At 36.2% G+C, this 25,210-nt stretch overlaps 1 protein-coding gene across 5 annotated transcripts in view; it reads right to left on the reverse strand.

The window, feature by feature from the left end:
• RALGAPA2 (Ral GTPase activating protein catalytic subunit alpha 2) overlaps positions 1-25,210 on the reverse strand; it is a 197,857-nt gene that overhangs the window by 171,150 nt on the left and 1,497 nt on the right. For 4 of the 5 annotated variants that reach the window (XM_068940778.1, XM_068940776.1, XM_068940780.1 and 1 more), the window contains 2 exons: positions 8,736-8,846; positions 8,022-8,071 (listed from right to left, as the gene is read on the reverse strand). In XM_068940778.1, coding sequence (XP_068796879.1) covers positions 8,022-8,071; positions 8,736-8,846 — 161 coding nt within the window. Of the gene's footprint in view, positions 1-8,021; positions 8,072-8,735; positions 8,847-22,190; positions 22,214-25,210 lie in introns of those variants that run through there. The other variant, XM_068940781.1, reaches the window with a different exon arrangement.

Raw genomic sequence — 25,210 nt, forward strand, 5'->3', positions numbered from 1 at the left:
TGTCTTCCTTTTGCTACTGATGTATTTGAAGAAGCCCTTCTTGTTGTCCTCGACATCCCTTGCCAGATTTCATTCCAAAGGGGCCTGAGCCTTCCTTGTCGCATCCCTCCATACTCGGACAACGTCCCTAATAGTCCTCCCAAGTGGCCTGTCCCCTTCTCCACATTCTGTATGCTTCCTCCTTCTGTTGGAGTTTTGCCAGGAGTTCCTTGCTCAGCCATGCAGGTCTTCTTTGCTGCACTTCTTACTCAGAGGGATGCACCCGTCTTGAGCCTGGAGGAAGTGACGCTTGAATATTAACCAGCTCTCCTGGACCCCCCTTCCCTCTAGGGCCCTGCCCCATGGCATTCCCCCAAGTAGGTCCCTGAAGAGGCCAAAGTTGGCTCTCCTCAAGTCCAGGGCTGCGATCCTACTTATTGCCCTGCTCCCTCCTCACAGGAGCCTGAACTCCACCATCTCACGGTCACTGCAGCCAAGGCTGTCCCCCACCTTCACGTCTCTAATCGGACCTTCTTTGTTTGTTAATACGTGGTCCAGCAGCACACCTCTCCTCGTTGGCTTCTCCACCACCTGGGTCAAGAAGTTATCCTCAACGCTCTGCAGGAACCTCCTGGACTGTTTGTGCCTAGCCGTGCTCTCTTCCCAGCAGATATCGGGGTGGTTAAAGTCCCCCAGGAGAACCAGGGCCTGTGATCCTGAGGCTACTTCCAGCTCTCTGTAGAAGGCCTCATCGACTTCCTCTTCATCAGGACCGCCACAGGCCACTGCCTGTAGTAAACCCCCACCACCGTGTCACCCATACTAGCCTGCCCTTTAATCCTTACCCATAGGCTCTCAGCTTGCTCTTCATCCACCCCGAGGCAGAGCTCCACACATTCTACTTGCTCCCTCACATAAAGAGCAACTCCACCACCTCACCTTCCTGGCCTGTCTTTCCTAAAGAGCACAGAGCCGTCCATGACAGCATTCCAGTCATGTGAGCTACCCGCTCTTGTCTCTGTAAACTGCAATGAGATCATGGCCCTGCCACCGCACACAGATCTCTCATTCTTCCTGCTTATTCCCCATGCTGAGTGCATTGGTGTGCAGGCATTTCAGAGAGGCAACAGAGGGCAACATCCTAAGATAAGCAAACCACCCTAAAAAAATGCTACAGGTTAAGACTGATAACATTATTAGACTGCAACAGCAAACTTCTAGGCTTCAGATATAAAAAGAATATCCTTTTGCACAACCATAAAAATAGCAGGAAGCACAACTCTCAAGTCTTCCCAAAAAGTTATGAATGAAAAACTACTGGAAAGTTTCCCTGCTGCAGATTTTTATGCAATGGAAAATGAACTGCTAAAATCATCAGTTTCAATATTTCTATTTTAAGGTACTGAACCAATTTTGCTAATTCATGAAGCAGCATGTATTAAGTAGAACTGTAATGCAGCAGAGGAGTTCTATATATTTAAAATATCTACAGCAATTTTAGTCCAGTTTTAACTAAAGTTTTGTATTTTTAACTGATATTTATGCTTATTACTATGCGGTACTAAAAAAGAAGGGCATATTCCTAAACTGCGGCAGTGAATGGAGTGATCAGGTCAAGCTGCTATCACAACACGTGTTCTCCTGACAGATGCAGTGTATTTACTGCATATTGTCTGGAACCTACTTTTCAAGAGGCTTGCTCACAGACTACACTCACAGACTACACTCTATTACAAACTTATACTGAATTATCATTAGCATGTGTACGAGTTACTTGTTGTGCACATCTGCAGCAATAAATTTAGGATACATAGCTGCTTCTGTAGCTATTACCTTCATATTCTGATAGCAGACCAGTCGACGTTTCAATGGATTTATACCACATCTTAATCTTCTGCGTATGTGGCCATGTACAGTTGATACTTAGATGTGTTGCTAATGACCACAGTACTGTATTAAAACCAGTAGTTAGTGATACAAAATAAACAGCTCAAAGTATGTCTGGAGCAAGTTCAAACAGTTTATTGGTTACATCTGGAAAAATGCTTACTGTTATACAAAAGCCAAGGCAGAGTCATGAATTTGAGTTTGTGCCCTATGAATACTGCTGAGGTTATTAGTAGATTTATTTTCTTCTATTTTCCATCTAATTAATATTCCATTCCACTATATATCCAATATTCAGGATATGCCAAAATTACTTCGGCACAATACATTAGAAGTTCTGCTGCTGAACTTCTATGGAGGGTCAAAACACACAGATTCCTGTATTCTAGTTTGATTACCATGGTTGGCCTCTCATCACTCCAGCAGAACCAGAGCGTCAGGAGAAGGCTAGGCTTAACAAATAAAAGGGCCAAGCCTTCAAGTCATGGAAAAGAATAATATAAGAAACAATATGAACACCTTCTGAAAATATGTTACAACTCTGTAGGTGACCAAACCTTGCCAAAGGGCAAAACAGAAATTCATTTTTCACATTGCTTTGGCCTTTTAGGTTAAAATGGGAAAAATAATACAGATAATTGCAGGGGCTGTATCATTTCATAAATATCTATTTGGGAAGTGACAAGGCCAAACCACCATTTAGAATATAAAACTGGATCCGAGAATTCCCTAATGTTAATTGTAAAAAAATTTTTCCAAAATGAACTAATATTAATCAAAAGGGAATAATGAGAGATGTTAATATTCCCTTTTGGATTAATAGTGTTTGAAGTTATTATTGGGTGGCTAAGTAGTGTAACTGATGTGAAAAATTAAGACTTCAATAAAAAGGAGGAGCAGCACTGCTTTTTCATTAGAACCAAGACAACTAAGTTTTCAGAGCATTTGTGAAAAAGTATGTTACTTTTATTGAAAAATATACACTAGGTGTCACTCAAGAACAGCAGCAAAAACCCCAAATTATACTAGGAAAGGAAGTCATGTAAATTCTTTTCGTAAGTACTTTGATTGATTCCTAAACAGTTAACCCCCAGCACCTGGATTCAAGATGTGTTATTAGCTTCTATTTAGCTAATTAGAAGAAAACTCTAGGAAACCTCTGTTTCACGCTGACATGGGATTAAATATGGAAAGCTTAACAATCAATCAAGTTTGTTTCCTATGGCTTATAACATGAATGTTTAATTACTTAGCATTTACATTTTCTCCTGCCCTGTGTTCCAACAGAAACATTGTTGGTCTGTGCATCCGAAAGGCCTTCTAAAGAGTTTTCTTTCTACAATACATTAAGTTGCCAAGTGCTAGAGATACAAATGGATTGTAAACTTACTTCCGGGAGATAAACATAAAGTAGATTGCCCCAAATTTCACACAAATATCTTAAATTGATTACTTTTTTCTCAAATCTGATGACGACTAGGTTATATTATAACTCTTCAAGGAATGTACTTCAGTAGGTCATATCAATCTATGCCCTCCCACTTCTCACGACTTCTCAAAACTTCTGATTTCTTTACCAGCCTTTAAGATGCTATCTCCATACAGCATTTAAACTCACGTTTAAAATTAACCATGCACTTCAACGCACCTCTGTTCAGCAAAATACAACCACATTCATACACCCAAGCTTTTCTTTGACACTTAAGCACACTACTAAGCAGTTTATTGAATCAGGAGTAAAGGGACACACTGTTCACACATAACTATGCATTTTTTCTTCTTCACATGTTATATTCTCCTGATGTTTTTAAGCCATATTAAAGTTATTAGCCACCCATTTTCAAGACACAGGAAACCTATCCATTTACTTTAACTGGGTGAGTAAGCTCTTTTTCATTCAAAAACATTGCCACAGAAATGTAATTATTTGTTAAAGACCACAGAGCAAGTGTATTAATGAGTTAAACTAAAATTCAATGCTTTTTTCAGTCAGTAAGGTGACACCTTCTCCATTTGGGGGCGGAATGGAAGGAGAAAGTAGATTTTCTCCTGCTACCAATACAGGCCAAGTGGATATATTAGCTAATGTAACTTGACATTGCCTCACGTGAAAATCCTAAAGCAGGCTCTTTTATTAATATTATAAGCAACAGAAAACAACTTGATTTTTAGATTCCAGTCTGAAAACGCATTTTTGTAGTTTAAGGAGGGAAAGGAGGAAGAAAATGAAGTGGCTAGAGCACAGAAGTCAGAAGATGAGACTGCAAAAAAAAAACAGAATTTCAGGCTATCATTTTCATGATCATTTCTCATGCTACAGATATGTTAGGCTAAATAGCATCATTTCTGTAGTTTTAATAATATTTATACTGATAATAAACTACAAGTTAATGCAAAAATGAAGCCACATACTTCTGTAAGGATGTTTTGTTTTTTAAAGGAGGAACTATAAGAGTTGAAAACTATGTTTACAATCCATTTTAAATTCAACTTCTAGGGTTCCTTTGAAAGCTTAATCTTGTCCTACCACTCCTACCAAAAATAACCCACAATATAAACACATTTAGCACTTTCATGATGCAATACTCAAACGAAAAGTTACCAGCTGGATTAACAAAGAGAAATCAACAGAAAATGTTCATGTTTACTCTTAAGAAAAAAAAAAAAAGGCTAATTATTTACCTACTGATTGTTAAAAAACAACTAAAGGCCCCACTGCTCTCTGATTTCAGAGACAGGTAGAGCTTACGCTGAGACTTCTGGTGTGCATCACAGCTTTCTTTTTTTCTTTGTATGTTAGTTTCATCTGCTCCAGTGACATTTGCTCATATCCAAATTTATTTAGACAATAACTATAAGCTAATTAAAGAGGTCCCTAGGTAAAATGATCTATCATAGTTCTATTCTTCTTAATTAAATTTGAGCCATCCTAATTTGATTAAGCAAAAGTTAGGTAGTTAATATTTCCTCCATAGCCACTGTAAATGAGAAACACCAGTCAGTGCTGGGAATGATTTGCTTCTGGAGGTAAACTTTTTAAATTCAGTGGAGCATCTTATGCTCATATTTCACACACTCGGATTAAACTGCAGTAGTTGACAACTCTCATCCTTTTATTTTCATGGTACTGCAAGACCAAATACTGCAGTCATAATAGATGCCTCCACCTGAAATGACTGGAGCCCAAATTCCTCCTGTTACATGTTCAAAACAGACCAACACAGAACTTCATGTTGACAAAGCGTAGAAAAAAAGTACTACTAAGTACTACCTTGAACTAGCCCTCTCCCCATGCAATACAAAAGCAAAGATATATTTAACGAGGGAGGAGAGGGGAAGGCTATTTTGAAAACTTAAGCCTAGGAGGGGCTATGCAGCCACTGATCACTTGCTCCCAAATTCTACTGAAAAATAGGATATTTTCAGAGAATTGACCCTTAGTTAAGAAGCACACATTACTGTATGGTTTTCAATTTATTTTGAGAGAAATATGGGTGTATCCAAGACCCTGATTTAAACCTGAAAGATGAAAAGGAGTCCGAGTTGCTTCTTCTCCCGTTCCTTCTTCTCTCGATTTCTTGTTTCTTTGAAGATTTTCCTATATTTCAACGCTACCGCTTTCATGTCATCGCAAAGAATCAAGTCTCTAAGGTTTTGTTTTAAGGTACAACAGTATCATAGAAAAAAAGTGTTACATGCTGTCAACTTAATCGTGAAAAAATTTCCAAATAAAATTTCTATTCGTAGAAGCAAAGTGCAACATTATGACATTTAAATCTCAAAATGAGGTTACAGAAGTTTAGTAAAAAATTATGCCTACTCCTCAACTTCATAAATAAGATAAGCATTTCTCTAATATTCTCTTTATACCAGAGCAATGAAAAGTTTGCAATTATCATCTGCATCAGTTGAAACATAAACACTTTATAATATTTGGACACCGTCATCAGTGTTCCAACAAAAAGATTATTTCAATCAAATGCCTTTTAAATACTTCCACCCCAAGAGGGTATTAAGGAACAAGTACTTGTTACCATATCAAGAGTTGCATAATCACAGCAACACAGATTTTCACCTTTATGAATGGAAAGAGTGCTGCACAACAGTCAAATTCAACACCACCTCTGCTGTAACTATGTAAGGCTTCTTCTCAAATTACTGGACTAGGAGTGAAACAGATGAGTTCCAGTCAAGCATATCTAGGACAGGCTTGGAAAGCTCCTGTACTGAAACTACCCTTAGCTCCGTGTCAACGGTCAGAGCAGCATCAACAATAGTCATGGGTGAAAGGAAAGGATACTTAAAGTAGCCTGATGACATTCAGTCAAGAATTAATTCGGGGAAGCTTTTCTCCTTCTGCTATACCAATCCTAGCTACTGTATTAGAATCATTTCACCCATTTTCATTATCCTCATGACCTAGGGTTAAGGGTGAACAGTACTTCAGGAGCCAAAAGCCTGACAGACAGACTGGCAAGAGGCAAAGCTTAGAACTACCACCTTGTAGAGAAGTTAAAGTGATTTGTCAGACGAGAAAAAACATAAAACAGACATGGTATAAGGACCTGTGCCAAAAGATTGTGAGAAAAATTAGCTAATCTAGCACTGAAATAAGAAATATAAGAACGACAAGATCCCTCTCATTAGCACATCCTCCAACTCCCCGCATCACCGTCCGACTTTTACATCCAAACATTCTGCAGAGCTGAAGTGTTTGCATATGCCGAACTTGCAGCAATGCACATTTCAACAGTTAGAGGAAGCATATTCCAGTCTGGCAAGCCTTGTGTGGATATAACAGAATTCCAAATTTCCTGTTGTGACGACTTCAAAAGTATGCAGTATTTTCCTTTATAGTCTTCAAAAGAAGCCGATTAAATACATGGTTACATCCAAATTAATATAGAAAGCCCCCATAACTTAGCTTAGCTATACTTAACCTGCTTTTTCAGTTCATTTTTCTTCTATGAAATCCCAAATTTGCATCAAACTCCACTGATGCGTGAATGTACTGTTCAAAAATGCATAATATGAAATGAAAAAGGAACCCAACTTTGATATCTGAAGTCCAAGGATTACAGTCCAAGACAACCTCAATGAAGACCATGTTGCAAGAGAACTTTGGACAGTAAAGAAGAAAGCAAAATAAGCCTTTCTTCAAGATTTAATCTCTCAATTCTTATTTTAGCAATTAGCAAATGTAATTTTAGTTTGCATTTCATCATTACAGACATGATTTGCAGATGACTTAGCAAATATACAGATAGACATATACTCCAGGAACTTGACTTGAGTTACAAGAGGTGACGTAAGTATTTATAATTGGCTATTCTACTTATAATAAAGAACCACACCATCTTACCAAAAAGCAACCCACCTTCTTTAAAGTTCTAAAGTACTCTTATTTGCTCTTTTCAAAATCTGAAATTTTGACTGGCTGGGTTAATTTAACTTTCTCCCCCATATATTTTGAACTACCACAACCTCAAGCGTGCTCAGTACTCTGAAAGAATTAAAAAAGAACAACAACAAAACCGAATGATTTGTAACCACGTAGAAGCGATGCATCGCTTTTATATCCTGAATGGATTCTCAGCCAAGAACTGCAAGGGAAACTACAACAGGCACACAGCTTTGCAGTGCAAACTCACGACACGAGATTTATCTCAGAATTAAGCATCTATATTTTTACATCTGTAAAATATTTATGATCAAATAGAATGAGATTTTAGTTAATCTTTCCATTAAAATTTATCAGGAAGCTTTTTTTTTTTTTTGGTTTAATCAACTTGTCTTCCAGCTGAGGAGAACAAATTTAAGAAAATAGTACTTAAGCACATATGACAGGGTTCTAAGCCAGATTTCAAACAACTCTGAAAGCTAAATTAGTTTATTCGACTTAGATAAAATCTCTTTTATCTCTGGATATTCACTCAAGCCACACATTCCCATGGCATAATGAAAATTCTATTGTTTTTTAATCTGAAAACTTAATACAGACCCTAGTTCTTGTTCGCCTTTTACCTTGTATAGTCATGGGCATTTACTGTCATTTTGATTGATATCTCTTTTCACCCCTCATTGTAAAGGTATAAGAAGGCATATAATAACAGAGTTTTAAAACAAAAATTAGTTCCATGGTATGGACAACTTACTTCAAAAAGAAAGAGAATGGAGTCCAGCTCCTCCCTTTGTGATTTATTCCCTGCATGACAGAAAACAACAGGTTGCTATAAATAAATGATTTGATGATAGGACAGAAAAGTTATACTTTTCTTTTTCCACTGAAGTTAAGGATGTATTCTTCATCTTTGTCTCATGTCAAGAGCAACAAGATGCTCCTAATTCCCAGCGTCTCTTTCAATAATAAAAGAGGAACATGTCGAGTCTCAGATTTACAAAGTATTATTATCATGCTCATCTTCAAACAATTGACTATTCCTAATGATATACCTTCAACATTGAAATTTGTTCTGTGGATTCCAGGTAAGATGTTCAGTTGAACAGATATATGTGTATGCAGGATGAAGGCCTTCATTATTTCACAACAACATGTGAGGAGATGTGTGTAAATGCTGATCTGATTTCTGTGCTGAAATGACACTTAAAGCCATAAACATATACACCATAAACATATATTTAAAACCCCTTTCAGTGACCTATGACAGCTCAGCCCACAATTTTCCAAGCTTGTGTCTCTTCTGATACCACAAAATTAAGATTACTACTAATACCGTACTGCATTAAACTGTAAACATACATGATTGTGGATTATATACTCATTAGATAACAGAATCTAACAGAATGCTCTTGAGAACAGTTAGGGAAAACTGATTCAATAAGATTTCTGGCAAAACCCTAGAACTTACCTTTTTGTTTCAAGCTATTTTCCAGTGTTATGAAGTTTTCATAGAAGATGAAATAAATTTGAGAATAATTGTTCTCAAAAAATTGCTTCAGGTCACTTCCATCCACAATATCTGAAGAGAGGAACAAACTGAGTTATTACAAAACATCAGAAATCTGAAAAAAAAATTTCTAAATGCAAATTTAGTATAAGAGAATAAAATAAGTGTCATATAAAACAGTTTTAAGTATTTCATTTTAAAAAAGCAGCCATAAATCACCTCTCTAGAAATTCTTAATCCGTGAGAGAAACATTTTTATTATCCAGTATTAGTATTATCTGTTACTAAAAATATTCCCCAGCTCTCTAAACATAGGTTACATGCATTATTATACCAGACTTGACGCTTTTTGCTACACAGAGGTATACATTACTGAAGATCCTCCCCTGTGACCCAAACTTTAGAGTAGAGGAATTGAACTTGAACACAGAAAAGATACTATATGGCTTAGCCACAGAGTTACATGGTTACAATTCACTTGACAGCTGAGGGAGAAGGAACTCCAGGGAAATCGAGTTTGCACAGTAGCAGAAAAATACAGGACCCAGTTATTCGTGTGGGTGGCCACAGAAGCATTCAGATCTCCCTTTCTGGTCATACTAATATAGTAAGATTTTTCTCCACTTCGCTTAAAAATTAGCCGCTTGCATTTGCAAATTCAATAAACAACTTGAAGAACATAGATGACTAATAAAATTAAAGATCTCAAGTCACAAGAGTCCAGAGGATAAAAAAAAGCGTGTGCGTATGTGTGGGAGAGGTATTACTTTGCACCCTTTTAGATCTAGTGAGATGGCTAAGAGACTGGATAGGAAGGGCTACCACCTCATCTTACCGGCATAATAATAACATAGTCTTATAGCCTTGGTCCTAGAGCTGGGGGGGAGGGGGGGGGAGGGGGGACACATAAACCCCAGCATTTTCAAATAAATAAACAAATAAAGCTGCAAACATAGGTGCCTAAGTTCTGGAACGGCTTTCTAGAATAGAAAACTTTCTCCAAATGATGCATGCAGCATTCTGCTGGATGCTGACACATTGCTTTACTCTGGGGATGGTTCAAGGTAGCCCTGGACACCCACCGCCTACCTAAAAAACATCAGAAAGAAGCTGAAAGATTAATCTAGCATCAAAGAACGGACAAAGCTCAGGTACATTCAGTCTAAAAGAAAAGCAGACTCAGTTGTCATTCAGTTGAACAATTATTAGTGATTTAGAATGCCAACATTCATTCATTACAGAGCACAACCTGCTCCTTTATAGGGACGGAAAGGCCAAGTCTAGATTGGAGCTCAATGCAAGCCAGCTAAAATATGCCTCTAGAAGAAGCCAAAGAGTTTCCCCCAAAAACAAAAAGCATTTCCCTCTCCTGGCCAAAAGCTGGGGCTAAAACAGGATATCATCACAGAGGGAAAACAACAGCAAGCTTTAACCTTGCTATTATCCCTGTGAAGGCGATATTTTGCCAGCTAATGGTGATCAGAAGTGATCCAAAAGAACAGGATTAACAGACTAGGCAGAACAATCTCATAGAAGGCTCACTCCTATCAAAGGGAAACCCAGAAGACCTGAAGTTATTACCAGTTACACTCAGTACCTGCTCAGCTAATGGGGTTCAAACACAAGCTAGAGTGTTTGAACTGCATACTGTGGGCATATACAGTTCATTAAAAGAGATGGAGAGAAGATAGCATGACCTATCACCAAACATACAAGCAAAGATGATCATGGGAACCTATAACGTTTACCATTTTTCACCAGGACACAGAACAATAACCTTAAGAACACACTTTGGCAAACTCATTATTTTTAGCCCATTTGGTAGCAGATGGCACTAATAAGAAGTTCTTCATGAACAATTTTAAAGTTAATATACAAATTACACTACTCAGTAACCACTACACAAAGATCTGAGACAATATGAAGAATCCTTGGCAAACCTGAAAGAATACACCAAAAAAAGTCTTCCTTCAAGGATAAAATAAAGCCTGCATATTAAGTAGAGGAAGCCTGTAAGACAGTTGTTCAAAAATATCTCAGAGAAAGGGAGCAAAACCAAGCAGAGACTAAAAGAGAATCTTTTTCATAAGGAGCTGTTAGAGTACTTCCAGTGCTTTGTGGAAACGGACAGCTTACAGAAATTTATGTGAACATACAGAGTTTGTGAGACTAAGGAAAACGCAATTCCTGGTGCCTTCCTGAGGAACTGCAACAGGGCATCTGTTCCCAGCCACGGAAACAAGTTTTGTGCAGGACGGCTGGGAGTGCACCACGGCAATCCAGGGAGAAACAGACAGCTAGCTGACAAGGGAGGGAGGCAAAGCGTTACCTGACGCTTGAACATCAGATAACATCCTATCCATTCTACCAGACACAGGGAGGTAAGAACATGCAGGTAAGCAGTAGCTCCATTCACAGGAAAGAGCTCTAGTTTTCTGACTGGTCAGCAATCCGTTTGGGTAAACACACCCTAGATGACAATCTTTTTTGCTAAGTTCCGTAACTTTCTCCTACCTAAGCACCAACTTCAAAGACTATCCAGCAGAATAAGTTCCTTTGATTTATCTCTCAGCTGAGAGGGTAAATTCTCAGGAAAGCTGAGACTGATGTGGAGAGGAAATTTACTACTGTAGCCTTATTGTTCTGAATATTCATTTAACTGCCTTAGATATTGAACATAAAAAGTGAAATAACCATGTAAAGAATTTCATAGCATTTAAATGACTGATAGCTAACGATTAGAAACAGTGAAATACATCCTTACTGAGTAGCAGGAAGCCACGTGGGAATTTTAGACAGCACTGGTAAAATGATCTTTTTACATCAGGTGTAAAAATGTTTAGCTTCCAACGTAACATCATCAATTTCTGAATGAGTTAAGAGTCTGGCCAAAACATTTCATAGGTAGCAGCATGTTACAAGGAAAAAAGGACAGAAGCATTCACGCTTAATTTCGGAATGTCATAAGTTGTACCAGCCAAAAATGTTACATTAAAAAGAAAGGTCAAATTCATGTATCTTTCTTTGTAATGAAACTTACAGTTATAGATTGTTTTTAATTAGTCAAGTGTATAATCTGTAAGTTTACTGTAAACACCTTGATTCAATTTTCTGTAAGTTTATCCTGCAGAGACACTTGACAAAAGAAAGTTTATTTTTACTTTGAGGACAAATGTAATTCAGTAATGTGATTCTCTGAAGAGTTAGACTTTTATCGAACAGACAGGAAATTGTTTCAATAAGCTAAAAGAATCCTAATGCCAAATAGTTCATCTAAATAAATCTAAATTAAGATTGCTAGCAAGATTAAATGAGAGTACATTAGAGAGTAACGTTATTAACTAAAAAAAATAAAAAATAATAATAATACTTTGCTTACGGGCCAGAGAATTTTCTTGTTATATTTTTCAGGATATAGAAACTATGCAGTCACAAAAACACGAATGACATTGAAGCAAAGGAAGAGGAAGAAGAACACACTGCAGAGTAGCACTGTGACGTAATATATATTGATATCTGAAGACTTTCATTACTACAGCTAAACGTGAAATCAGATTAAACATGAGTTTTAATATACATTTAGAGGTAATCACACTGGGAAAACAAATGACTGTTGGAATAAGCTGATACACTTTCATAAATTAAACCAAATACTGAAGAATTAAAAGACGTCAAGGGAGAAGTTAGGCTTGTAATTCAGTACCAGAATCCAAGAACCTAAATCGCAAACTAGCAAACCATCTTGGTAGGAAATACTCTTGGACTACTTACCCATTTCTTTAACTATTTCAAGTTCTACTTCATGTTACTGATATCCTATAGCAGAAATTAAACAAAAGTCCTACAACTAATTCTGTCCTACCATGTTAAATGAATGCATAAAAAGTGTCAGCAACCTCAAACAAAAAAGGCGAACAGAAGAGGAATGGTACTAAGTAGAATGGAGTTCCTCTCAATAAGCCAGTCATGAGCAACAGTTCTTAGGGGACTGAAACAACCTGTGAGAGACTGCAGCGTCTCTCTCCCTTTCTTCTACTCCCTAAAGCACACTGAAATCAGCACTCTACAACCAAAGAGGGTACTATTTAGCATTCAGTTGAACCCAAGATTTAGAGCTGCTAAGTGGGGCAGTAATAGCCTGCAGCACAGCCCCTCTGCAGTATCTCAAGGCTTTAACAGTTGCCTTGGCTTTTTCAGCAGAAGGAAACAACTTTGAGGTACAGAATGTACAGCAGCAACATCATTATAATATTAATACATCAGTGTTTTTCTTCCTTCTCCAATTTCCTTGGCATTGAAAGTAAGATTTTCTGCTCTTCATTGTAAGAGAACTGAAATCCATACAAGGAGAGAATAAACATACGTTGAGTCAATCTGATGAGTATGGGGTCTCGGTTTTATAAGAATAAAGAATTTCCATCATAGAAGGAGTAGCTAACACACATTTAAAGAGCTCTATTACTTAACTGTAGTCAGAGTTATTCTTCTTACTAGTTAATAAAGTTACCCATGCTGTATATGAAACTGGATAGGAGTTGAAGTTTTAATTAAAAAAGTAGTACCATAAAACTATTTATTAGATAAGTAAAACTTCGGGGAACAAACTGAATCAGTCAGAAAAAACTAACTGTAGGAAAATATTTTGAACATATATCTAATGCTTTAAACAGATCACAGATGGCTAAGAGACCAACTGTTTGCATTGTTTTTCTCCATGTCTTTTCAAAAATGCACCAGTCAAGAAATATTTTTGAAAAATCTCATCCCCTATCCTTTAGATTTTTACAATTAACAGATCTTCATCATCTCTCCATCTTTAAAAATTTGGAGAAGTGTCCTGGTCTATGTTTTTTCATTCTTCTTTTTCCATATCACTTCTGATTTTAAAGAAGTTTACATAGGAAAATGTTCTATACAGTACCTTTTAATGACAGTTTTGCTATCTAATCAGATTGTTTCCATATCACCAAAATACAAGCATGTACTTTTGGCGGGGGGGGGGGGGGGGGGGAACCATAAACACCAGCTATGGCTTATATATGCAAACTGCAAATCCAGTTAAGTTTATTGGGCAATCAGATCATTTAAAAAAACAGAACACTTTCAGTTCATTTTAAGAAATTCCCCAGGCTTCCCTAGGCCTTAACTTATTTTTTTAAGAAGAAAAATCTTACATATTCAGATATGACTTGGCAAAACATACTTTAATTTTGTTTGCTTGTTCCTTATCATAACTGGTTTTGTCATGAAGAGACACACTTAGACAATTCCACCCAGCAATAAAAGGATAAAGTACAAGAATTAACAATCTTTCTTCCCATTGAAGTTTCACTTCTCAAGGAACTCATTCATTAATCAAGATTACAAAGCTGTTTAGAGCAAGATCACCCAATAATATCATACCACTACAGAACAAAGAATGAAATTAGCTTGGGACTACACTTTTTAAAAAATTAAATATTAATACCTATTCAGTAGTAAGGCTTTCTTTGGGTGGTTGTACTATGAAAATTATTAGCCGTTGAAAACTGTTCTACGTGATATTTGTTTCCTACGCTGGTCCTGAATTTGCAAGCTAACTGCCATTATTCCTCTCTGTGAATGCCTTCTATTAAATGCACCACTAGGGGAAAACAAGGCTTTCATTTACAAGGATTTCATATGAAAGAATGAGGTCATTAAAAACAAAATGAAAAGGAAATTTCCCTTTAAATTGTGAAAGGGGGAGAAAGGAACTGGCTAATTAAAAAAAGTAAATTCTCCTTCACTAACAACGCAGTATTTAGGTGGTTATCAATCTGTTATCCTGGGATAAACATACATTCTTACATACATCCTTTCTCTATGAAACTATTTTGTTCCTTATACTCTTTTAACAGTAGAGAAAAACAATTCATAACCTTAAATGACAAAACGCAGAAACAACACTCCCATTTACTGCCCTAGAAACAGATATTTGCACTGCAAATAAGATTTTCTTGCAATTCCGCATGCAAGTTGTCATCATGATATAACTGCCCATTAAAAAAAACCATAATAAACAAACCACACAACCAATAATTCTACTGTTCAGTTATAGATACAGCATTCTTGTACTGTTCATTTCATTACTGAATTCCTTACTTGCTGCATATGATCTGAATACATCATTTCTCTACTCCTTTACAGTGTATTTGTTCACAATGATGAGAAGCGGAGAGCATCACTGAATCAATGTTTCACTGATTTAAGTAGAGTATAAGCGAGAGAGAGAGAATCTTCGCCTGCTAAACAGATCTCTGGCTGGTAGGAGAATATGCAAAACTAATGATGATACCCTCTCTAGCAGTCTCTCCTCTCCCTAAGTCAATACAGGTTGTAAGGAAAGCATCTCTAAATAGGCAATACCAAATAAAGCATGTCTTAATCCTGCAAGCCTGTTTCGTGTTCTCTTTATTTGGTTCTGCCCATAGTATTGCTCAACTCGTTCTACCCATTTCACAAAAAATGACCATCAGATAAACAGAAAAGGTGAGAGGAAAGACTCCATCTCAAGAAGGCTTATTAAAAATTACCAGAGAGCTTAAGGCACTAACTTGAATCACTATCATAAATATGTTCAACTTATAGCACGATAAGGCTCATTTTTCTGTTCTTCAAATAGAAGACAGTAGTGAAAGTTTCATTCTTTATTTATCATTTAACATACTAAGGTAAGATACTACTTTTGGCAAATCAGAACGACTAAAACAGTATTTATAAGCATTCTAGAAAATTAAATAGCAACCTTGGATTGAATTACAGGTATTAGGTATTTATATTACTGATAAATACTTCTCAGATTACTATTGTTGAAAAGCAATTACCTAGTGAATTCAAAACTCTGACACTAAAACCTAAGGTAAGCTGGCAAACATTTTATAAAGCCATCATCAGATACTTAGTGGCTTTCCAAAAATACGTGCATTCTAACTCCATTCTCCAAATAAGGCTATTCGATTCTTTGGCTAACACTTCTGATTAATAGTTCAACAGTATTTAGAGTAACATATAGGAAACAGGCAGATATTCATAAAGGATAAATGAAACATTTCTTCTAGTTAAAATACTAAAAGGTCAGATCATTAGATTGTGGAAAACAATCCTTCCTTGCCTACTATTTCAGCTTAAAATTTAGCTAAGCAAATCACTTGGGTGCCACTTTGTAAAAATCTGAGCTTATCATCAAGCCCCCTTTGCTCTTCCTCACAGAAGCAAAACAAAGTATGTTAGAGAGAAGGCATTAAAAAATTTTTTTATATATATAAAAGACAAATGTGCCCACAGCTCATGAGTGCTCCTTTTATTTTTCTGTTAACTGCCAAATGTTATTGCACTCTTTCATGCAGTTAGAACTATCTTCCCTAAATTCCATGAACTTCCAAAGTCAGTTGATTTTGTTATTTATACATAGTTCTAACAATCCTGAGGGATTTTTTTGTACTTTTAAAAAAATTAAAGGAGATGAAAAGAAGATTTTGCAGCCATACCATACTCAGTAACAAACTTATATTACTAGCCTCACCCTAGAAACCACATAAACCTTCATTGACGCTCTCAAAAAAAACACCCTATTTTTTAGATTAAAACTTTGAATGCCATATAAAAGCTGAAAAGATAACTTTCATTTGTTTTTTAAAAGGAATTTCCATTCAGCAAGGAGATATTACTATTACCAAAAAAAAGGCCAATTAAAACAACTTTAAAAATACCTTTAACATCTCAAATTGCATGTGAAATGTAAGGAACAACCGCTTTTCTAAATTCAGAAAGAAGTTTAGAAGCATTCACTTTCAAATGTGTCTAAAAATGTCTATTAAGCCTATATTTATCTAGCTATCTGTAAAAGTATAAAACTGTACAAAACAAATAGTGCCATAACTTAAACATATCATCTCCTTTATTAACACTGTTTCATTGAGGAGGTTAAGTGAAAAACATAATTTTTGCTAATTCACACTTTTTAAAAGAAAAGTATTAAAGGTTGGCACTTGATAACCTTACAAGCTTCGTATTTAATCTGAACTAAACTCTGTACACAGCAATTATTTGTAGATGTACCTGGACTACTTAAATGATCTTCAACAGAAGTCATCATATATTTGTTTGCTGCTCTAGAGAGAAAAAGATAACAAGTAAAGAACACAAATAGCAACTCACATCTATTATCAATAGCACTGCTACACATCCATCATCATAATGAAGTATAATACTTTATAATTTTTCAGTTTAGGATTTAAATGGTAGTTTCCTCAACTATACAGTTGAAATATGTAAGGTACTACATCTCTGAAGGCAGCCCAGGTTTTACCCATGCATATATGGACTTAGGTGTCACAGAGCAAGTTTTAAAGCATATGTTCTTAATCCTAAGCCTGTAAGCGAGGGCCAGCCTGATTTCAGTATTCCGATGCACTACTTATGCCAGCAGTATGTTCAAAATCAAACGTTAATACATATATGGTCTAATAACCATCTTATCAAATATCAAAGTTCATGACTGACACAATCTGCAAATTCATAAAACAGTTTGAAAAAAATACTATCATATTATCAAATATTTTTCCTTGTACTGGCAATAGCTTTAAATAGTCCCACCGCAAGCATGAACTGAGACGACATAGGTGACCTAAACCAGACTTTTATCTGAAGTTTTCAGCAACATACCAATTGAATATATCTCCAGCAGTATTAAAAACTGCGTACCCAACCAAAGCCTACCAGTTAGCTCTTTTATGGAAAATACAATTTGCTACGACTCTCTCTTCTCAGGAAAGGGACCATATTACCCAAGATATTTTGATACGATGGCTTTCATCATTTCTATCACACCACAGTGCTCCAACAATAATGGATTAAAAAACACTTTTTTTTTTTTTTTAAAAAGGATCCTTTGTGTTTGGCAACTGCCCCGAATTAATGCTACTTTTAATATAAGTTGTCATTTGTAAGATTATTCAGCATAAAAAAAGACTGAAAAGCCAAACATACTTAATTCAGTGTTACTGTCACCATCTTTTAGTCAGCTAGCATAATAGCAATGAATAAGTTTCTATTTTATTTTATTTCTACAGTGTAACGTGAATAGCTTTGACTAAGTTCAATCATCAGAGAATGTTCGTAGAGCCTACCTATAGATTGACTTTTACAGTTTTCACCTTTAAAGATAAAGGACCAAAAGGTTCAAGACCCAAACGTGCACTGCAGCGTTCGGGCAAATCACACTCTGAAATTACTAAGAGTGCCACACAAAACACGCAACCAAAAAAGCTTATCCCCTTTTTGAAATAAAAGCAAGGTATCACGTGGTATCTCATCTAATTTTATGAAGGAGTGAAGAGTGACAACATCTAAATTCCTGGAGAACAATAACAAACAGTGTTAGTTGTTTCATAGCACCATTACTGACGAAAGACGAGTCATGATAGAACAATTCTTGAAGTCAGAAAAAAGTTCAAGGGAAATGCAATAAGCTATACAAAGATGTTAAACTAAGCATTTCAATTGTACCCAATAGAAAAATACTGAAAGAGATGTTTCAATAAAGAGGATATTTTAACCCAAGAACAGGCACTGAAATAAAGTCGTAAAGAACAGGGACATTTTTAATGTCAAGAAAGTCCCATAAAAACTACCCTAGGAAACCTTGTAGAGCATTCAATTTAGGAAAACGGCAAATCACTGTGAAAGAACCAAATTTTCACGTAACCATCACCATTTATAAAACCACTACTTTTAAGTCTATCCAAAAAAAAGTCCATACTAGTGAAGCTTCCAGGTACTGTATTTGGAAAAAAATTACCACATAGTTAAAATAGAGGAAATATTTTTGATCATTTTTCATTGCTATAAAGATGTACTAACTTTCAGAAGTTATGTTATCTAATGCAAGCGAACATTTATTTTAAACTACTAAGGTTGGCCTTTATGTCTAATTATTCTGGTTAGTATTCTGTACTTTCATACAGACACAGTTGTCAACCTGGATGACAGGCCATCAAAGAGAAGGAAACACCTCATCAGGTCATCGCCCACCCCCTTCCTTCCCCCCCCAAACAGAAGCATGATCTTAAAGGACTCTAGAGACTTGAGAGATGTTGTAAATAACACAAATTTAAATGGAACCTTTTATTTCAGTTAGGTAAGATAAACTTGCACAGAGAATAACTAAGAGATCTGAAGCTACTAAAAACTAGGTTTCATTGATCCCACTGCTCCCACAACTCCTTAAGAAAATACATATCCCTTTCCCTCACCTCTTCGCTATTAGCTTCTTTTCTCTTATTTTTATCTTCCTACATCAATACAATCTTAGAAGAATAATTGTCAAATTGTTTGTTTGCAATTTAATTTATGTGTATTTAAAGCTAACAAAAGAGGAAAAGGTGGAATTGTCCTAAGATGATATGAAACAAGCACTGTTATTTTGAGAGCATGTACCATTATAGCCTAAGTGAAGGAGTCAGGGACAGGGAATGAGATGACTCAGTACAGTTCTAACTGCTGACTTTTCATCTGCAAAACAACTCTACGCACCGCGCTTTCTTTCTTTTCTCTCTGTTCAAGTTTTTTAACTTTTGTTCTTCAGCAGTATAGGGTGGGAAGATTAAGCAAAGGTTGCTACCAACATGTAGTTTGAAAATTCAGAGCCCAGGAACTAATTATCATTGAAGCACAATATTTTTTTAAAAATAATCAAGGCTATTGGCAGGTAATCACAATAGAATTGTACACTGCATTACCTAAGAATTTCATAATGGAGTAGGGGAACACTAGGACACATGTATTCAACAGAATTAAGAGAGCCCTGAGCAGGACAAGGAGTGTCATATGCAGGAGAGAGGGGAAAAGAAAAAAAAATAAAAAAAACCCACACAATTATTTTTGAGTCTTTCTCTCCAAAGCTTTGTTTTCCTTATTTACAGGAGAGGTTCATACCATGCTTTGATTCATTTTTTGTGCTGAATAAACACGTACCTGCAACCATAACTACCAAGAGATTATCTTAAAATAGCCACTCCCATATTATCTAAAATTTTTACATTTAAAATCTAGAAGGAAGACATTTTGGTAACATAACTAGAGCCTGTCTTGATGCAGTCTCAGCAATAATACATATTCAGTAGAAGACAGCCAAGTGTCATGTAATAGCACTGCAGAACTGCAAATAAGCCACTAATGCTAACCCTCTTGGCACTGGTAACCATTTTCACTTGAAACCAATGTTCAGTACTAAGGTTCATCAGAAGTCAGATCATTATATCTAAACATAACAGACACTTGAGAAAAATGGCATTTCTTGAGAAGTTACTTTACCCCACCCTGCCACCAGCTGAGTAAAGTTACAAGTATCTTTAGGGAAAGCTGCAAGATCTACCTTTTTCATCATCTGTTTCGGCATATAAATTACTTCTCTCGTGCTACTAGGCATATTTTTCCATTTGTCCCACCTGTCAGGTCCATTACAGAAAAGCAGCAGTGCTTTGAAACCTATCAGATTCCTCCTCCGTACCTTACAAAAACGTAACAGAACAAGAGCATTACAAGCATACACTTGTAAGATGGGCATACCCAAGAACCATAGCAAGTCCAGTGTTTCATCTTAAAGCATTCCTCTTCAATAGTTATGAAGATATGTTTTTGTTTTAGTCATGTTTTTCTGAGAGGCTGAAAGGGAAACATGAACAGAGTTGCTGTATTTCTCACATTTTCAAGCTAGTTTATTTTACTGAGGCAGACAGAAAAGGAAGAAATTTAAGGTCTGTGAGCCATGACCAAAATCCTTTAGTATAATCTTTCTGTAGGATGATTTTAAGCTCTAAAATTTAATCTTGTAAACAATGAATTTCCCCAAATTACTTAAAATGAAATTTGAAATTATATTTAATATTGTTTGTACAGCACAGGATCACATGAACGGTAAGATAGAGAGATTGATATCATTAAAAGGCACACCGTGATACAGGTAAGGTATCTTCTGTCTTTTCAAATTCCTCTCTTCAGGTGTTTAGATATATGGTATGATTTTATTATGACTGCCATAGTACAAATTTAAAATCAACGTATTTAGGCGTTTCCAATATAAGAAAGTTACAAGGCTGGTCCCCAGCGTGAGATTAACAGAATACCGATCAGATCTCTTAACTATTGAGGGTTTTATTTTTCACATACACTTAAGGAATAGGAGGAATTTATAACTAAAGTAGTCATATGTTCTTCACTGGTGGCTTAGCTCCAGGGCCAAGGTTCAATATAGTTCACAAAACCCACGAACACTGCAGGCACACAGGGAGCATAGCTTGATGTTACACCATAAAGCCACTAGAAGCAGAGGAAGGGGGAAGGTTTTGTTTGTTTGTTTGTTTTTCCCTGTGCATCTGGAGAGCCTCCAAATTCCTGACCAAGATCTTCCTAATTACCTCACATACAAGCCCTCTTGTACCCCACCACCATACTCACTGATTAAAACTACTCTGAGTCCAAATTATGAAGCTTGAAGAAACTATACGTTGGGCATTTCTGATTTAAATATATTGCTACTCACTCAAGAGATTAGCAAGATCTAGCCAGTTTTGGAGCATGATACAAACGGATAGCTATCCATTGATTTGTCTAACGCTTTGCCTGCGAGTTAGTTACCCACACAAATTTCTTTCTAAAATTAGCTAGTTCAACGGAGCAGATCAGAGGTACGTTGGGCTTAAATCAGAGACGTTTACTCAAACCTATAAGAACCAAATCCTCAAAAAATTAGTAAGATAACGTAAATTAGTAAGATGAGTCAGTCAACTAGTAAATAAATTAGTAATAATCTAAACTATTAAAGACTCTTATACCAGTTAGTTCCCATGCTCTCACTGAGCACAATTTTTCAAAGGGACCATCCTGCAGAGAAACTAATGTACTACCTCTTCTCATTCACAATCATTGCAGTGCCTTCAGCACAAGAGTTTTTCCTGATGCTGTTACAGTACTTTCAGATCTTCTTTTGTATAATTTCTCCTATCAATGGAATGTCACAAAGAAAGAGTTTTTAATCACAAATTTACATCTGAAGTATCACTAACCAGGCAACACTTCAAACTACCAGTGAGGTTCTTCAGCTATAAAATCTTGAAATCTGATACACGCTGAACACTGGAAAAAGAGCATCTTTGTTCTTCAAAGGCTAAACTTCTTCCAAAGCAATAACTCTGGGTCCATACATTCTTTAAAACATTTAAAGAAAGCATACGATCTGGTTCAAGAAGAACTACACAAATGCTGACTGACCAGAGAGCTGCTCCTGAGCGGAATATACAGACACTGAGTTTTGCCACTCACTTAGGGCCCTCTCCTCCAGCCAGTTATTGATTTCTTACAACTAATAACAAAAAAATCTTTGAGGTTCCTACATACCATTCAAACTTGACTGAAGAAGGTCAGTGGATTACTAAAAAAAAAAAAAAAAAAAACCTAAAATACACAAGAAGTACAAACCGTAAACAACATTTCTCCTCCTTGTTTCTTAGGAAAATAATCTGAAATGAGGTTACTAAATATTATTTTCACTGATTCTCCTAAAGATGGACCATGCACAAGAGTTCTTAAAAGGGCCTTTCCCTGCTGTAATTTGCTGCCTAACAGTAGAACGTGAGGCCACTGACATCCTTGCAAATTGTAGCTCACAGCTAAAATATATTAACTGGCTTAAACATTAAGAATAAAAAGACGAGGGCTATGGTTTCAAACTCTAAGTGTACATTAGAGAAAAAAGTTCAGCCTCACCATAGATAAGGGTGCCACAACATAACACTAAAATAACCCCCTCCTAAAGCTACAAAAAGACCTCTTAGTATCAAATTAAGTGTTGCTAATAACAGCAGATTTCTTACGTTTGAATCTTTCCAGGAACACTGCAGGAAGCATGTTTTTGCACCGTTTTCCCAAAACATCACAAATACTTTGACATTGACAGACATGAGTAGGTTTCCAAAACCAGGGACAATAAAACGTACCACTAACTTTTCACTATTTGCTCCTGTAGCTTTGCAAGGACATGCACAGCTTCCTTTCAAAACGCTATAGCCAAGTGAGAGTTTAAGGAGCTTCCCAAAACTGAAAAGGAAGCTTGAATGAAAGCTGAAGCAGCTTACTGTGTATCTTCCTGTACATAAGTTCTTATCGTCCCCTTTCACATTTTAGTATCCCTCTTACCCATCCTTATAAGGGATTTAATATCTACAAATAAAAAAATCACTTACTGGAAAATCTTATGATTAGTCAGAGGCTTTTCAGATGACATTAAAAAAGTACATGTTTACACCCAAAGATAGCTTGTATCTAGATCCCATCAGTATTAACTCTGATAGATAATCAGTAGCAAAGGCTTCAGCACAAACTGAAAAATAATTTACCAGAAATTTTGGCAATGTACTTCATTTGGCAGTCCTCAATTAAGACCACACAACTATGTTTTCGCTATTGTTACCCAGGCCAGCTATATCAGAGCAAGATTTAGCACACGTTCCTGTGCCACGATCATGCTTTCATTTTGCTGCAGAATCCTCCCCAAGAGACAGAAAAGTACTAAGTGAGGACATATAGTAATAGGAACATTCAAGTTCTCCGTCTTACAACGGAATATGACTTTCCCACTATTTCAAGTGAAGTTCAGAGATGCATATGTGCAACAGAGTCTGCATGAAAAATATGAATCTTACTAGATGTACTTCAAATTAGCGTTCACGTATTTGAAAAAATGTCTTTAGCTACTTTAACAGTCTAATGATCCATCCTGTTCCACCTGTACTTTTTCCACTTACCTACATACAGAAAAGACTTTATAACAACAAACATCATAAGATTTCAAATCTCTACTCCTTCCAGAATCCCAATTTTATTAAGCAGCAGGTCCAAGGTTAAGTATCCAGGAAGTTGTCACATACATACATAAACAAGCATTACAAATAGAGAACTAAAGGACCTCAAATCTTTTTCTGCACATGCTAAGACTGTTTTGACTTACATAAATAAATGTACGTTTCCTAACATCCCTAACATAGACTCAAAATAAATATCATCTATCCCAAAAAACAAACAAAGTTCTTAAAACAAAGCTGTTCAACACTGATCTACTTCTAATGAAAATTCTTAGGTTATCTGACCATAAACAATTACAACCACCTTCCTATTAAACTACATAGTGAAAACTATTCCCAGAATACATCAGTTACATTGCTTGACCAAGAAATGCAGTAGCAGGTCTTCAAAGAATTCTACCAAAATGAAGGCCAGCAGTAGCTAAAAGTTCACAGCTCTGAGGTTTGAACATTCTGCTGTGACTACATTTCTGTTTATTCTTTTGTGCAATGTTAGGGTGTGGGGTTTTTTTACTCTTAACATCTAATTTTTTGCTTTAATTTACAAAATCCAAGTAGGTAACTTAAGAGTATATTTTCTCTTTTAAAGCCTCAACTACTTTTTTTTTTCTTTTAACTATTTTACTTCTATGAGAAAGATACTTAGCCAATATACAGTGTACTCAGTCTCCCTATATTTTATTTACACGTATGCCCACATACATGCCATCTTGTAAGACCTGGGCAGGTAAAGCTTCAATAGAACCTGAAAACATGACAGCAAAAAAGTAGTTTAGGAGAGTCTGTTAAATGATTTGTGCTGCCATATCAACTTTATAACATCTGCACAAAGAATACACTCAATATTTACAAAGGGACTAGAAGAAGAGAAATCACCAGATGACACAAGTACTCCAGCAACATCCATTTTCTAGTAACAGTCCCATGAAAAAGTCAACAGCCTATCAAGTACACAATTCTAAACCACATTTCACATCAAAGATTTCTTTGACATAAAGGGTAAAGAGATACAAATATAGCATGCTAATCTTACAGGAGTTTTGATGCTGGGGCTTTAGGGGTTCTTGAAGTTCCACAAAACATTAACCTGAGCTTGCCCTCTATTAAACTCAGCTTAAAACAAGACTGCGCACTTTATTCATAAGTATGTGAAGAATATCTCAACTAAGTGTTGCTAAAGAATTTGAATAATTGATTTATATTTCACTTCAGAGATATAACTTTGTTAAGTTTCCTGGAATATCATGAATATCATGAAAGGTATAACCCATTCTACTGGGTCCTTTCAGTGTGAACTTGATATTAGAGAGATATTAATTCTACAAAGAAGTTGTCTCCTTTTAGCATAAGGAAGTTTTAAATTTTAAATTTAATTTAAAAGCCAGTAGTCCTAACAGATGAGTCACACCACATCTGGTAGCATACAAAATGATTCGACTTAGACTGAAACACGAACAGTTAAGTAGGAGGCAGGGTACAGTGAACTACCCACTGCCTCAAGGTTGGTCTCAGACAACAGTGCAAATCTACTAGCAGTTTTTCTTCAGCAGGAGAAAA

Source organism: Struthio camelus, chromosome 3, assembly GCF_040807025.1.
Source record: "Struthio camelus isolate bStrCam1 chromosome 3, bStrCam1.hap1, whole genome shotgun sequence".
NCBI classification, from domain to species: Eukaryota; Metazoa; Chordata; class Aves; order Struthioniformes; family Struthionidae; genus Struthio; species Struthio camelus.